Here is a 16,477-nt window from a genome sequence, read left to right as displayed (position 1 = left end):
ATGAAGGTCCAATCCTAACCCCTGTGCAAACCCTATGTCCATAAAGTTCCCCTGCGACCCAGAGTCAATGAAAGCCAATACCGGCCACACAGCTCCGGGCACCACTACCGTCGCTTCAAGGACAGGCTGGTTCAGAGAGAGAACGGTGGCCCTTCTTCTTGGCGGCGTCCCTCCTCCCGCCGCCGAGCCCTGAGGTTTAACGGACAGTTCCTTACGCGATGGTCCTTCTGGCCGCAATAGAGACAGAGCCCCCCACGCCAACGTCGTTGTCTCTCCTCCTGGCTGATACGTTGCTGCCCCAGTTCCATGGGCTCAACAAAACTCTGGGTTGGGGCAAGCTCCGGGACTGGCCCCGTCCGCTGAAACCCTGACGCTGCTGCTAGAGTACGAGGTCCCTCCGGAGTCCCGCTGTGCGCAACGCGCTGTGGTGACCCTGAAACCTGGCCTTCCCTGGGTCCAAAACCCCACCGCGGGGAAGAGGGTCTATGAGACGAGCATTCCGATGCCCGTACTCTAAGTCTCTGGCCGAGTCCTGAAGCCAGCTCCATTAACTCGCGGAGTCTAGAGGGGAGCTTCTGGCCAACCAGTGCGTCCTTGATGTGCTCAGAGAGTCCTTCATAAAACTTATCGCACTGGACACCCTCCGCATAGTTCAATCTGGCAGCCAGAGTACGAAACTCCAGGATGTAATCGGAAACCGCCCTGGAGCCTTGGGACAAGCGGAACCATCTAGCTGCTACTATCCGGCGTAAAGCAGCCGTGTTAAACATTAACACAAGCTCCTCCGAAAACTTCTCAAATGTGGAGCAACAGTCAGCCTGACTCTTGAACTCTGCCATGCCCCACACAAAAGCATCCCCTCCCATACACGACAAACAAAAAGAAACTTTATCCCTTTCTGTTAAGAACCTAGTTGGCTCAGTTTCAAATATGAGACTGATGTGGTTTAAGAAGCCGTCAAGGCGATCAGTTTCACCAAAAAACCTCTCCGGAGCCGCTAACCTCACGGACGGATGGGTGGACGCTAAACGGTGAGCTTCTTGAGCTAACGTGTTAACAGCAAGCAGAGACCTTGACGTTTCATCAAGCTACTGCATGGCTCGCCCAAGGGTAGCTCCTTGTGTACGAACAGCCGAAACTAAATTACCCTGCTCTGCTGGGTCCATAGTGGCTGGTGTGTTCTGTTACAACGCTGTGCAGAACTGGTACCCAATTGCAGAAAAGCAGGCAGACTAATGAATATATCCACAGTCTTTAATAAAACAAGGGCGCGTAACAAAAAACGGCTTGCAATGGCAAGGTACTGAACAAATTGTGCTTAACAAAAAGAGCGTGCCAAGGCACGGAAAGAACCAAGCAGTTGGAACTACACTAGTAACGGTTCCTCTTAAACTAGAAGTCTAAGAACAACAAAAAAGAACAAAAAGCACATGAAGCATGGCAGCAGGTTCAAAAAGGCAACTTACAAACGTACAGGACAACATACTTGCTCCTCATAGACGCAAATGCAGCGATAAGGCTTCCGCTCATGGAGTAACACACCAGCGACTGGAGCGCACCTCACACCAACGATCCCACGTAAAGCAAAGTTTAATTGGAGCAATCAGTGTTAAAGTTTGTGCCTTCAGCCTGCTGGTGGCACTTTGGGTTTTAGTTCTGTATGTATGATGTCACCCCCTGTTTTTTTTACTGTCTTGTAATTAGCATTATTATTTCCACCTGTGTATTGCTAAGTTCCTAGTTTTGAGGCCAGTGTTTGTCGGTTCATATTTTCATTATAGTTATATAGTTAGGCTGTTTATCAAGGTTTCTTACTTGTTTGTGTTGTCAATCAATAATTTCAGTTTATCTATTCTGGTTCGAGGCCTTTGGTTGCTCTCTCTAGTTTTGTTCGTGGGTCTTAGGAGCCCTTCTCCAGGTCCTGTGAGCGGGGCACTAGCTCTTGTTTTCCCATTTCGTAACAATCTGAGTTGTGAATATGAAATTATGACGGTAACAATACAAAACACAACTGGTTTCTGAGTTTTATAGTCTGGATGAGGAAAAATATTAAATGCATTATAACTATGTTTAGGTCTACGAGTATTTAATAGGTCTGAGTTGTAGGTGCTGCTACTCCTTCTCATCGACTTGTGCTCTGACTCAGTGGAGTTAGACTAACTAATTAGACTAGTGGGGGTTTGGTGGCTCAGTGGTAGAGCGTTGGTTTTGGGAGCAAAATGTCCCAGGTGTGTCCTTAAATAGGAAACTTCACAGTAGCTCCCCGGGTGCCTTGCATGGCAACCCAGTGCTCCCCAAGGGAATGGGGGAGGAATTATTTTTGATTTGGTGAAGGTGTTTGGTTTGATTTTCCTCTTGATGAATGATGAATTACGTAATAATTATTATTATGATGATATGTGTCAGGAACACCCGGCTGAGGACCCAAATGCACAGCGCACTCTCGGAACGGGTGAATTTGAGCAGGGTTTATTGTGTCAACGTAGTCAAACAGTCCAGGTCATACACAGGATATCTCAGCGTAAGGTACAGATGAGGAGTAGGCGAAATCAGGTCCAGGAGGCAGCAGTGGTTCGGTACACGGACAGACTCAGCAACGATACAGATAAGGGCTAGACAAACTCACTGGTCAGACGGTCGGGCATATGTCACAATCCAGGCGAAAGTACAGAGGAGGATCAGGCAGGAATCGGCGGTCAAAAGCAGGCAAGATCAACAACATGAAACTACAAGACTAGAACGCTGGATAGTGGTGCTATGACTCAACAATCTGGCGTCTGACTGTTTTCTGAGGTGGTGCTTAAGTACTGAGTATTTTAATTGCTAATTATTATCAGGTGTGCATAGTGAACCGGGATGAGAACAGCTGAGATGAAAACAGGAAGTCCTTTCAGACTAAAACAGGAATTGACATGAAACGTGACAATATGCCAGGTACAGCACAGTTAGTCAACATTCTTCATCCCTCTGCAGGTCTTTACAGGGATCTTCACAGCTGAGATGGTCCTTAAACTTTTGGCCATGGATCCATATTACTATTTCCAGGTCAGTTTACCTTTTTGTTACCCACTTTGTTAAGACAGCTATTTACATGATAACCTTTGTCTCTTCCTGTTGCTATGGTTCCAGGTGGGCTGGAACATTTTTGATAGCATCATTGTGACCATGAGTCTTGTGGAATTGGGATTGGCCAACGTGCAGGGTCTGTCTGTGCTGCGTTCATTCCGACTGGTCAGTGAGTTCTTATAAAAAGCAGAAGGATATTATCCTCACCTGACCTTTCTGTGGAATTTAGTGTTATTTGTTTGCCCATTTATCTTTTTTAACTCTTTCTTTGTCCAGATGCGAGTTTTTAAGCTGGCCAAGTCGTGGCCAACGCTTAACATGCTGATAAAGATCATTGGGAACTCGGTGGGGGCTCTGGGGAACCTGACTCTAGTTCTGGCCATCATAGTCTTTATCTTTGCTGTGGTTGGAATGCAGCTCTTCGGGAAGAACTACAAAGACTGTGTTTGTCGTATCGCAGAAGACTGTGAGCTTCCACGATGGCACATGAACGACTTCTTTCACTCCTTTCTCATCATCTTCAGGGTTTTATGTGGAGAGTGGATCGAGACCATGTGGGACTGCATGGAGGTCTCCGGTCAGGTCATGTGTCTGATTGTTTTTATGATGGTGCTGGTCATCGGAAATCTGGTGGTGAGTAGCTACAGGTGGACACTTTCTGGATGAAACTTGTTTCATCATGTTCCTTCCCTCCCAATAGATACAACAACTAATAAAACAATCACCTCTGGTATTTAATCTTGTCAGAGTAAGATCAAAGTTGCTCACACTGTTCCTGATTAATCTGTTCCTAAACATGTTCCTGGTTTTCGTTCAGGTCCTGAATCTGTTCTTGGCATTGTTGTTGAGCTCATTCAGTGGTGGTAATCTAGCTGCTTCTGAGGAGGAAGGAGAAAACAACTTGCAGATTGCCATAAACCGAATAAACAGGGCTATTGCCTGGATCAAGTCCTGGATCCTAGAACTTATTGGGACTTTTATAGGAAATAAAAACCATGTCAACCAAAACCCAACTGGTAGGACCAGACTGAATGGTAGACCATAACTGAATGTTCATGATTTTATTCATTTGTTAATTGAGTCTCGGGGTCTTTGTTGACTTTCCTATGGACTATCTTTACATTTTTTCAGTGTGTATGTTCCTCTTATAGTATTAGTATCTGTGTTATTTACAATTTTATAGCAGTTCATTAGTTTCTATTTGGTTATTGTATGATGAAAGCATTTTAGCTGATTTATTGATTTTCCTATTTTATTATTAGAGATCAACAATCAGAAAGACAAGACAACAAAGGAGTCTTTGGCTTTGACTGTTGTGACGTCAGATAAGCCAGCATCAGAGCTTGACACCCTTAGCTGTAACTATGGCAACGTGACCAGCAACTACCACAACATTACCTTCCTCAGGGTCCCCATAGCTGAGGCAGAGTCTGACTTTGAGAAGCCTGAAACAGAAGACGACGAGGATGAAGATGATTCAGAGGATGAGCCAAGTGAAATTCACTCTGAAGTAAAGCCTAACCCTTTGTATTAAGTTTTTCCCACTCTGTCTGACCTTTGTGCTGTTTACAACAATTTAAACTTTTCTACCACTGTACCTACATTTATTGGGATTTCACTAAATATGTAGTTTAGTTTTAACAGAGAAAGGAATGGGTTTAGTGGCAAATTCAATATACAGTAATAATAGTTTCAGTGAAAAATGTCTAATTTGTTTGCTTAGTGTGTGGAATCGTCAGTCTGTAGTACTGTACAGAAACTTAATGACATCCAGGAGGGTGAAGAAGATGAAGCTGGAAATGAAGTGAACACACCTGAGAACTGCTACACTGATGGTAGGAAGATGCACACTTGGTCTGCTTCTCATCCAGTCACTAGTTGTCCCATCGCGGTCATCTAAATAACCTCCCACCACCTTCCCCATTTGGTAATCAACCCTTCCATATACAAGCCTGTCAGATGCTTACAGTTGTTCTAGGCCTGTATCTACCTAACTGCCTTACCAGATTCCAGTTGCCTCCATCTTGTATTTATTTTTTATTGTATTATATATGTAGAAGCTCAGTCCAATAAACATTTGTTTGTATGTGTTTATTTCAGAGTGTTATCTTCGTTGTCCGTTCTTGGACATAGACACGTCCCAGGGCAGAGGGAAGTACTGGTCTAACTTCAGGGGGACCTGTTTCACAATTGTAGAACACAACTACTTTGAGACATTCATCATCTTTATGATCCTGCTCAGTAGTGGAGCTCTGGTAAATGTATTTATTAATAAACATTTTAACCCTAGACTCGCTGACAGGGACCTTGAACCCCTGCTCATTGTCATCTGCCTTCTGATCATGTTTGTTTTTCATTTTGCAGTTTTACTTTGAACATCAAAGTAATATTTTTTAGCACTACAAAAGTCAGGCTGCTGCTAAAATTAATCCTGGCTACTGGTTTGGCTGTTGATCTGCTATATGTACGATGTGAGTACTAACATGTGGAGACAACACTGGTAACTGTTTAGCACAGACTTGGCTGATGTTCTACCACTACTAACATGACTGGTGAGAGGATTTTTTGCTAAGTCTGAGCATAGCTGGACAAATGCTGGATCCTAGTTCGTCATCTGTTTTTGCACTCAAAAAGGATCAGGTGTTACTTTCAGTTTCCATGTGAACAGGCATTTGAGGACATCTATCTGGAACAACGTCAGGTCATAAAGATAATCCTGGAGTATTCAGACCAGGTGTTCACCTATGTGTTTGTGGTGGAGATGATTCTTAAGTGGGTCGCCTATGGATTCAAGACCTACTTTACCAACGCCTGGTGCTGGCTCGACTTTCTGATTGTAGATGTAAGAACACAGGGACCCAACCTTCTATTGCTTTAAATACCTGGAGAAGGAGGGTTTTGAAAAAAGTTGGGTTTTTTTTCATTTTGTGTCTTGCAGGTGTCCCTGGTCTCGCTAACAGCAAACCTAATGGGATACTCAGAGCTGGGAGCCATCAAGTCCCTGAGGACTCTGAGAGCTCTAAGACCACTAAGGGCCCTTTCACGCTTTGAGGGCATGAGGGTGAGACAGGGTTTTTTAGAGAATTAAAGGTTTGTCAGTACACTGGTTAAACTGAACCTGTTTACTTGTCTCTTTGTACAGGTGGTGGTTAACGCACTTGTTGGAGCAATCCCATCAATCTTCAATGTGCTGCTGGTCTGTCTCATCTTCTGGCTGATTTTTAGCATCATGGGAGTCAATCTCTTTGCTGGGAAGTTTTATTACTGTTTCAATGAAACGTCAGAGGAAATGTTCAACCCTGAGCAGGTTGACAACAAGACACAGTGTTTGTCGTTGATAGAAGAAAACTTCACTGAGGTCCGCTGGAAGAACGTTAAGGTCAACTATGACAATGTTGGAATGGGCTACCTGTCGCTGCTACAAGTGGTCAGTCTCCTGTATCCATGAGCAAACCCACTGTCAATACATGACACAGTTGATTTTCAGTGTATTGGTATAATGTTGCAGTTTTAAGTATGTACAAAGTACTTTTTGTTTCCATCTTGTCCAAAATCCATCTTGTCTCTTTCAGGCCACTTTTAAAGGCTGGATGGACATCATGTATGCAGCTGTGGACTCCAGAGAGGTCAGTACAGCTGCTGGTGTTACACCTACCGCTGCTATGATTGAACTTAGTTCAGCTGTGACTACAGTGTACTGGGAATGGTAGTTATACATTGTCCCCACTGTAACAACTGGACTTGAGTATCAATTGTATGGGTAATCTGTGATTTTGGCTTGTATAAATCAAGCAAATGGATTTTTGAACTGTTTAGGTGGAGTCTCAGCCAAAGTATGAAGACAACCTGTATATGTACCTTTACTTTGTCTGCTTCATCATCTTCGGCTCCTTCTTCACCCTGAACCTGTTTATTGGAGTCATCATCGACAACTTTAACCAGCAGAAAGCCAAGATATGTCTCTAACACCGAATCACATCTGCTCAGCATTATATACCCCATTATGTGTTAGTGAGTTAACTTTTTGTTCTCTGTGGTTTACTTGGGAGGAGCAGATCTTTTTATGACAGAGGAGCAGAAGAAATATTATAATGCCATGAAGAAACTGGGCTCCAAGAAACCTCAGAAACCTGTTCCACGACCTGAGGTTAGTTTTATTAAGTCCCCTTTGACCAGAACAATTCCAAACAGTAAATACAGATGAGAGCTTACATGTCTTCACAATTCCTGGCTCTGCAGAATAGGTTCCAGGCTCTGGTCTTTGACCTGGTGTCCACACAATTTTTTGACATTTTCATCATGGTGCTGATCTGTCTCAATATGGTGACCATGATGGTGGAGACAGATGAGCAAAGCTCAGAAAAGGAAATCCTCCTGTATTGGATTAACCTCGTGTTTATCATCATCTTCACTACCGAATGCTCTCTGAAGATCATCGCCCTCCGACAGCACTACTTTGCTGTTGGTTGGAATATCTTTGACTTTGTGGTCGTCATCCTGTCCATCGTAGGTCCGTTGTGTGTACTTGTCTCAGATATTGGGAAAACATAAGATCTTAACTTTTTATATTTTATATAAAAAAAAGTTTAATATCTTTATATCTTGTGGTGTCTCTGTTTAAGATTAAGACTATACAGAAAACTAAATAGAAAGCTTAACAAACTTTATAAAATTATCATGTTTCTTCACATTGTTTTCTCATTCTCTTCCACCAGGTCTCCTGCTCGCTGACATCATAGAGAAGTATTTTGTTTCCCCCACCCTCTTTCGTGTAATCCGATTGGCTCGTATTGGACGCATCCTCCGTCTCATTCGTGGAGCTAAAGGGATTCGGACATTGTTGTTTGCTCTCATGATGTCACTTCCTGCTCTCTTTAACATAGGCCTTCTTCTCTTTCTAATAATGTTTATCTTTTCCATTTTCGGCATGTCAAATTTTGCCTATGTGAAGAAGGAGGCCATGATTGATGACATGTTTAACTTTGAGAACTTTGGGAACAGTATGATCTGTTTGTTCATGATCACCACATCAGCTGGATGGGATGGTCTGCTGAGTCCTATTATGAACTCACCACCAGACTGTGACCCAGACTTTGAGAACCCTGGAACAATGGTACGAGGGAACTGTGGTACCTCTGCCGTGGGCATGGTCTTCTTCACCTCCTACATCATCATGTCCTTCCTGGTGGTGGTCAACATGTACATTGCTATTATCCTAGAAAACTTTAACGTGGCCACAGAGGAGAGCAGTGAGCCACTCTGTGAGGATGACTTTGAGATGTTCTATGAAACATGGGAGAAGTTTGACCCCGATGTCTCACAGTTCATACAGTACAGGTGAGTCCTACTTGCATTAGAAGAGCTTGAATTTCGGTAGGACTGGACGTGTTGAAAAATAAACCTGATGGATTCTTGGTTCTTCCACAGTCAGTTATCGGATTTCTGCGACACACTACAGGATCCTCTGAGGATTCCTAAACCCAACACTATCAAACTGATCCACATGGATTTGCCCCTGGTTCCCGGAGATAAAATTCATTGCCTGGACATATTGCTGGCTCTCACTGCACAGGTAACATTGCTGTATATACATGTACCATCATGTGAGGTAACAATGCACGATACTCTGTATGATTTGATGCGACATTTTCATGTACAGGTGCTGGGTGATTCGGAAGCAATCGATACTCTCAAAGCCACCATGGAGGAGAAATTCATGGCTAACAATCCTTCCAAGGTTGGAAACATGTCGTAACCTTTACTTCCTACTCATTCATATGTATTTTTCAATCATTTGATCACATCCCCTGAGTTTGTGCCTACAATAAAAATGTTAAATAGATAAAATTAAACTGAATTGAAATAAGTGTTCTAAGATTTCCTGGAATCAAATAATGAGTCATTAGTGTTGGTTAGGTAACACTGCCACCAAATGGATGAGTAGTATGTCAAGGCTACTGTAGAGAGCTGTGCCTTAATGGTAAATCCTGTTTTCCTGCAGGTGTCATATGAACCAATCAGCAGCACCTTGCGGAGAAAACAGGAGGAGGTAGCAGCCATAGTGATCCAGCGGGCTTATAGGAGACACCTGCTACAGCGCACAGTCAAGCTTGCATCCTACAAATACCGCGAAAAGACAGAGCAAAGGCAAGAAGAGCAGACACCGCCAGAGACTGAAGGACTTCTTTATAAACAAATCAGTCATCTGTATGGGGATGCAGAAATTATGGAGCACACTGACTCAGTTGAATAAGGTGAGGACAGACTTCCGCCTGCTTGCGTGGCACTTCAGAGTGAGTTTCTTCTCCATGCTGCTCCTCCCCTTTTTGCCCCCAACTGCCTGCAAAAGAAAGAACTCAAAGACTCTACCATGTGACAGTGGGTTAGGGTTAGCTAACCCTGTATCCACCCATCTGTTGAGTGTTATCAGTGGAGGAGCAGCAGACAAACACCTGGCTTGTAATGTTCACAGCAGATGCCACGAGTCAAAAGGCAGCACACAATGTTTGAGGACTCAATGTCAACTTTTACCTAACCCATGTTTTTTGTCTTTGATATCTGATTATTTCCAAACATGAAATTAGATCTATGACAAAAATACTTCAGGTTAATAAAGATAAAGCTGGACATCGTCACCATTGACTTGTGATTGCTGACTAAGCAGGATCAGACAGTCCAGCAAGGTCACAGACTTTACCACATTATGACCTCTGATGATGAATGACACAAACAATTAATCATTCATAAGGAGGAAATGAATTTTTTTTCTTCACTTGATGAGGGCGGCACGGTGGTGCGGTGGGTAGCACCGTCGCCTCACAGCAAGAAGGCTCTGGGTTCAATTCCCGGGGCCAGCCCTGGTGCCTTTCTGTGTGGAGTTTGCACGTTCTCCCGTGCTTGCGTGGGTTCTCTCATGGTTCTCCGGCTTCCTCCCACAGTCCAAAGACGTGCATTAGGTTGATTGGCCTCTCTCCATTGCCCGTGGGTGTGATTGTGTGTGTGTGAATGGTTGTACAGTATGTCTCTGGCAACCCGTCCAGGGTGTGCCCGTAGCCAGCTGGGTTAGGCTCCAGCACCTCCGTGACCCTGCATATGGGAATAAGCCGCTTGGAAAATGGATGGATATTCACTTGATCAAACAAATAACTTTCTTTTTAGTTTATTGGACAAAGTTTGTTAGAGAGGCTCAAGAAAGGTAACTACATTTTCTTGAGTACTATTAAGTATAATTTTTAGGTTCTTGTACTCAAGTATTTTCACTTAATTCTACTTCTACTTGTTTATTTTAGAAGAATTTGTTTTACAATTTGATAGTTACTTGTGAAAAACAGAAAGTCTCAAACTCAGAATTTTTAGCTTTTAAGATATACTGTATTTTAACATTTAAACAAACTGTCAAAGATGTTTCATTATAACCATTATCAAAATGTTAATGATCAATCATCAACATTTTGTTTTTTACACTGAGACTCCACATCGTGACATCAACAAAGTCTGTCTCTGTGCAGGTATTGTAGCTTCTTATTGGATGATACTGCTGCAGGTAAACCTGTGCCAGATGTAGTGTTGCTGTAAACCAACCAACGGGAAAATATAAAGAGCCAGAGCGGACTCACACTAATAAAATTACAAAAGTAAAATACTGGACTAATTCATCGGGTGCCTGATCATAAAGTCATCCAATAAGAAAAAGCAAAGATCTGAAAACACAGAATCTACACATTTCTGATATTAGTCTACAAATCAGCTCCCACTGTCTGTGGCTCGTCTTTCTCCAACAGTAGATTTTGTTCCTGGGAATTTATATAGAGCATTATATTAATGAGCTTTAATTTAATGCTCCCTTTCTCATTGCTACTTTTGGTAGAGTATCTGTCATCAGCCAATTGGTATTTTTAGGGTGAAGATGATGATGATGATGATGATGATGATGATGATGATGATGATGATGATGATGATGATGATGATGACGATGATGATGATGATGAATTGGCAGCTATGAGCTGTAGACAACCAACAAAATCAAGTCAAAATTATTAAAATTTCAAAGTCAGTTTGTGCTGTTGTCTTTACGATTGATTTTCTTGTGAAAACTAAGGGATGTCCACGTCCTACTGGGACTTTAATCATCAGTTGATATTGTGGACAGATGAATCCGTTGTTTCACTGTCACAGTAGTGTGAATATGTAAAGTGAGACACGTTATCACACACACACTTCATTAATACACAGCAACAGGTTCATAGCCCGGTGTTAATAAACAACAGGGACATCATTAGTCACACAGGTCCAATAACACAACAATGACGCTGTATCTTCTTTACTGAAAACACCTCTTTACTTTATTACAGTTTTACTTTAACAACAGAGTCAAACACCTTTTTTCTTATTTCTGATGGGTTTACCGCCATCATAGGTGCTGGAGGCAGTTCAGATCTTTCTGTCTCTTTCCCTGAGGGTCTATACCTGAACCCACAAACCTGAAGGTGGTTTAAAAAGAATTATCTTAATCTTAATTAAGAAAATCAACAAATGTGAGGAGTTTAAGTTTATCATGAATCAAATATTAATCATCTTAATAATCTCTTACTTCCAGTAAAGTTTGCAGGTTTTCGAAGTAATTAAGTCAAAGTGGGGCTAGACATTTTTTTTCAGCTGTTCCAATCTATCCAATCTCTAATCAATTTAATGTGTTATTCCAGAGAAACAGAGGTGTGGAATCAGCTCCAGTTCAGGTTCTGAAGGCAGATGCAATCTTTGCTTTAACCATCCATTTTCAGGAAGCCGGAGAGCTGGAGAGACGCGAACATGGGGAGAACATGCAAACTCCACACACAGTGGGACCCGGGCCGACCCAGAAATCGAACCCACACTGCTGTTGTCTCTGCAGCCTTGCTGCGAGACAACAGCGCTACCCACTGCACCACTGTGCTTCTTCTTTGCTTTAACACCAGGTTTGAAATGTTTTTGATGGAGCTTATCCATTCCATTTCAATATCCATTTAAATACTGGGACCTTCAGTACAGTACCACGGTCCATAACTGCTCTATCCCAGTTAGTCAAGGCAGATGGCCTCCCACCCTGAGCCTGGTTCTCCTGGAGGTATCTGTTCACTCTGCCGCTGGAAATGTATAAAGTTTAAAATTTTCTTGTGTTGTATACGGTCTTTAAACTATACCTTGCAATGGATTTGTTGTGAATTGGTGATAGATGAAAAAACTCATATGTTAAAACCACACTCTAATGTTGTTCCTTCTTAACTTCTAAGTTAAGATACTTAAGCTAAGTTAAAGTAGGTTTTTTTAAAACAAAGCTGACTTTAAATGTTTCCACTGATTTTACTGCTGCGTTGACCTCACGCTTTCCAGGTGTCACTAACAAATATTAATCAGTCAATTATTAAGGGTGTTCGGCACACAGAGTCTGTTTGTTGGTTTTATGTTTCGCTTGAATTAAACAGGACATTTCCTGCTATAAAACCGTCATACCTAGAGCTAAAAACATCAGAACTGAACCTGAATCTGATTCCACACCAGCTATGGACAAAGGTAAAACACAAAGATTAATGATTACATTTGTTGTGCTACCATGAGAAAACCATACTTGTTTTACTATATTAATCGACTGTATCACATTTTAAAGTCAAAACGTATTGAATCTGTGAGTTAATTATTTAAAACCTATGAACAATGGGTTCACCTGGTGAAGACCTGAGATCTGAGTTCCTCCTGTTTGTGACTGCTCTCGGCTGTTTAAGCTCTGTACGCAGAGAACTGCAAATTTCTCTCTCACCTGTCTGTTAGTTGTGTTCCTGCTCTCCATCCTGTCGCTGGGTGTCTCCTCTCAGTCCATCACAGACAGCCAGCGTCTCTTCACCATTGCTGTGAGCAGAGTTCAACACCTGCACCTGCTGGCCCAGAGACTCTTCGCTGACTTTGTACGGTCACTCACCTTAGGCATTCATAGCATCACAGTATCAATAAAGCTGACTGTGGTACTGTACAGATATTGTTTGTTATTTATATTGGTCTATTATTGGGTTTTACTTAATATATTTGTTTATTACTAAATGTTATTTAATATTTATTGTTTATAGATTATAAACAAAATTGCTTTGGCAATAAATGTATAAATCTGAATTAAATTGAATTAGTACTGTATATCACTATTTACCTCAGAATATTATTGAATATTGTTTTGTATTACTAAGCATTACTGAATTTACTGTTTTACCGAGTATTACTTCTTATTGCCAAATAATATTGTGTTGCCAGGAAAGCTCTTTGCAGACGGAGGAGCAGCGTCAGCTCAATAAAATCTTCCTGCAGGACTTTTGTAACTCAGATTACATTATCAGCCCCATTGACAAACATGAGACCCAGCGCAGCTCTGTGAGTACTGTGTGCACTGCAGTCTTTCAAGATTCAAGATTCTTCATTGTCACTGTACCAAGGAGTCTGTATTCTAGTAATACTTCATTGTTTTCTAACATGCTTTCTTAGCAGCGTCTGGCTTTACAAATATTTAATGTTATCTGATCCACAAACACTTATAGTATACAGTAGTACTGGGTATAAAAAAGGCTGAACTGGTTCCAGGTGCTGAAGCTGTTATCAATTTCCTATCGGCTGATTGAATCTTGGGAGTTTCCCAGCCGGTCTCTGTATGGAGGTTCTGCTCAAAGATACCAAATTCCCCCCAAACTTTCGGAGCTGATGAGAGGGATCCAGCTACTCATCAAGGTGAGAACATGGCCATAAGTGTAAATGTAATCGTACTATTCGCAGCACTACATGACCAATCATGTGGACACTGTAGGCCAATGAGGATGGTGTAGAGATGTTCTCTGACAGCGTGGTACCACAGCTAGCGCCGTATGGAAATTACTACCAAAGCCTGGGAGAAGATGAGTCTCTGAGACGCAGCTATGAACTTCTGGCTTGCTTCAAGAAGGACATGCATAAGGTGGGAGTGCTGAAACAATGTGATGTGGTGTGAGCAAATTGTTTTTTTTATGTAATATTGATGTTTGTGTTGGTAGGTGGAGACCTACCTGACTGTGGCTAAATGTCGACTCTCGACCGAAGCTAATTGCACTTTGTAGTCCCCTACGTCGAGAAGGTGACGTTACTGTGTGTGTTCTGTAGCCCTCTGCCGGACTCTGTTAATTAGCATTACACTCTTTCTAATGGTTTATTGTTGCAGGTTTAACAAAAATATGTTAAACTGTCAGCACATGAAATAAAGTTTGGTTGTTCCTGAAACTTTTATTCGTTTATTTTGTCTCGTTAACATTTAAACAACATCCAGTGATGATATACTGTAGTACAGTCGCTAATTAAAAACTTTATTTATGAAGGAGTGATATATGTCACAAATGTGGAAGAAAAACAAAACAGAGAATAATAATAATGTTTTATTTTATCTGGGTCTTAGGGGCACATAGAGTTGCAGATAATTAGATTAGATTAAAAGTAACTCTTTTCAACTTCATCCCATCAGGTGTCGTCACAGCAAATAATTTGCATGGTTCATTTGGCATGTTTTTACACCAGATGCCCTTCCTGACGCAACCCCTCACTAAAGGAATTGAATTAAATTAGGTTAGATTACACTATAGATTCAACTTTATTGTCACAATAAAGTACAAAGTACACAGCAACAAAATGCAGTTTAGGGTCTAACCAGATGAGTTATAAGCAGTAAGTGTAGGATATAGATATGTGCAGGAGAAATATGATGATATGTACAGATAGTATGCAACAGACACAATATACATGTTGATACTATCTAATTCAGGGATTTACAATAGATGAACATAGGTTTGTATATATGCTGTTGCTCTAGTAATCAAGGATATGTGTCACAGCCTGGACTCACTTCCTGCTTTATTTTCTTATACTTCTGGTTTTGTCTTGTCACTTTTAGTTTAGCTTTACTTTGCAGTCACAGGATATCACCAGCTGTATTCCATCATTATTCTCCTAGTTTAAGCACCATGTCTTGCCATAGCACCTGGCCAGATTGTTGTTGCTCTCATGACCCAGCATAGCCGTGTATCCAGTCCTGTGCATGATCCCGCTTGGTAACCCCGTCTTGTCTATTGTCCAGCCTCTGATATTCCCGTGCTTGTGTTTTTGACCTCTGCTTGTTTTTTTGACCCCGCTTTTGCCTACGCCTTGTCGGCCCGTGTTTTGCTAATCCTGTGTATGACCATTACCTGCCTGACCACGTCTTTATTAAACACGATTTTTATCCAAGCCACGCTGTGTATTTGGTTCCTTCCCTCATTGTGCCATTGTGACAGAACAATCTGGCCAAACTTGGACCCAGCCGGCGCCCTGCTTTCTGCCTAAGGTCAGTGATCTGGTTTTTTGTGTGCGTGAAATAACGGAAGGCAATGGCGTTTACCTGCTCGGGCTTGCCAGCGGACCTCCGCTGGTGCTTCAGGGAGCTCACCAAGCAGTACGCAGAGGCATCCAGTCCAAGGGTTTGGCTCCGCACTGTAAAGATGGCGATCGCTGTCCTGGAGGAGAAGTTTTGGTGGCGTGATTATCCTGGAGTACAGGCGAAGATAAGATAAGATAAGATAAGATAAGATAAGATAAGATAAGATAAGATAAGATAAGATAAGATAAGATAAGATAAGATAAGATAAGATAAGATAAGATAAGATAAGATCAGTCTGCTACTGAAGCTGCTCTCCAGAGCAGACAGTGAATTCTCCAGTGGGTGAGAGTCCTGGTCCATGATGGATGTCAGTTTAGCCAGGACCCGTCTCTCACCCACCTCCTGCACTGTGTCCAGAGTGCAGCCCAGGACAGAGCTGGACTTCTTGATGATTCTGTCCAGTTTCCTCCTGTCGCTCACTGTGATGCTGCTGCAGACCACACCGTACCGAATGGCTGATGCCACCACAGAGTCATAGAAGGTCTTCAGAAGTGGCCCCCTCGCTCCAAAAGACCACAGTCTCCTCAGCAGGTAGAGTGTGCTCTGACCCTTCATGTACAGTACATCATTGTTATGAATCCAGTCCAGTTTATTGTTCAGATGCACACCCAGGTACTTGTAAGAGTCCACTCTCTCAATGTCCCTTCCCTGGATGTGCATAGGTGGGATGACAGCAGATTGCTATCTGCGGAAATCCACCACCATCTCCTATATTTTCAGGGTTAGGGTTAATTAATCAAATATAAATGTACAATGGCGCAATGTGCATTACAGATGAGTATGGGGTGAGGTGAGGATGTAGGGGTGTATGGGTGGGAAAAAGGAGTCAGTTGCATCAGTGGGGGGCAGAGTTCAGTAAGGAGACTGCTCTAGGAGAGAAAGTGTTTCTCAATCTGGAACCTGAAGCGCCTGTCTGAAATAGGTGTGTAAAAGAAAAAAAAGTAAATGAGTCATAAATGC

General features: G+C 42.3%; 2 protein-coding genes across 2 annotated transcripts in view; both read left to right on the top strand.

The window, feature by feature from the left end:
* scn4ab (sodium channel, voltage-gated, type IV, alpha, b) overlaps window positions 1–11,119 on the top strand; it is a 38,977-nt gene extending 27,858 nt beyond the window's left edge. The window contains 18 exon segments of the mRNA XM_029159222.3: window positions 2,974–3,045; window positions 3,130–3,231; window positions 3,343–3,699; window positions 3,884–4,082; window positions 4,329–4,576; window positions 4,790–4,901; window positions 5,167–5,321; window positions 5,735–5,908; window positions 6,005–6,127; window positions 6,209–6,493; window positions 6,639–6,692; window positions 6,883–7,020; window positions 7,109–7,213; window positions 7,306–7,576; window positions 7,782–8,403; window positions 8,494–8,638; window positions 8,726–8,803; window positions 9,068–11,119. Of these exon segments, the coding sequence (XP_029015055.1) occupies window positions 2,974–3,045; window positions 3,130–3,231; window positions 3,343–3,699; window positions 3,884–4,082; window positions 4,329–4,576; window positions 4,790–4,901; window positions 5,167–5,321; window positions 5,735–5,908; window positions 6,005–6,127; window positions 6,209–6,493; window positions 6,639–6,692; window positions 6,883–7,020; window positions 7,109–7,213; window positions 7,306–7,576; window positions 7,782–8,403; window positions 8,494–8,638; window positions 8,726–8,803; window positions 9,068–9,442 (3,615 nt within the window). The 3' untranslated portion in view covers window positions 9,443–11,119.
* A 1,344-nt stretch (window positions 11,120–12,463) lies between these two features.
* On the top strand, window positions 12,464–14,331 carry gh1 (growth hormone 1). The gene is made up of 6 exons (XM_029160044.3): window positions 12,464–12,615; window positions 12,871–13,004; window positions 13,342–13,458; window positions 13,666–13,809; window positions 13,886–14,032; window positions 14,109–14,331. Exons 1-6 carry the CDS (start codon window positions 12,606–12,608, stop codon window positions 14,169–14,171), a joined length of 615 nt encoding a protein of 204 aa, XP_029015877.1. The 5' UTR covers window positions 12,464–12,605; the 3' UTR covers window positions 14,172–14,331.
* Window positions 14,332–16,477: the final 2,146 nt, after the last annotated feature.

The sequence above is a fragment of the Betta splendens genome, chromosome 8, assembly GCF_900634795.4.
Source record: "Betta splendens chromosome 8, fBetSpl5.4, whole genome shotgun sequence".
Lineage (NCBI taxonomy): Eukaryota > Metazoa > Chordata > Actinopteri > Anabantiformes > Osphronemidae > Betta > Betta splendens.
This window is presented reverse-complemented; position numbering and strand designations above follow the sequence as displayed.

Excerpts from the sequence above, each read along its gene's own strand:
- gh1 (XM_029160044.3), top strand. Across the intron at positions 13,005-13,341 it reads AGAGACTCTTCGCTGACTTT|GAAAGCTCTTTGCAGACGGA; the intron begins GTACGGTCACTC and ends TTGTGTTGCCAG. Across the intron at positions 13,459-13,665 it reads ATGAGACCCAGCGCAGCTCT|GTGCTGAAGCTGTTATCAAT; the intron begins GTGAGTACTGTG and ends AACTGGTTCCAG.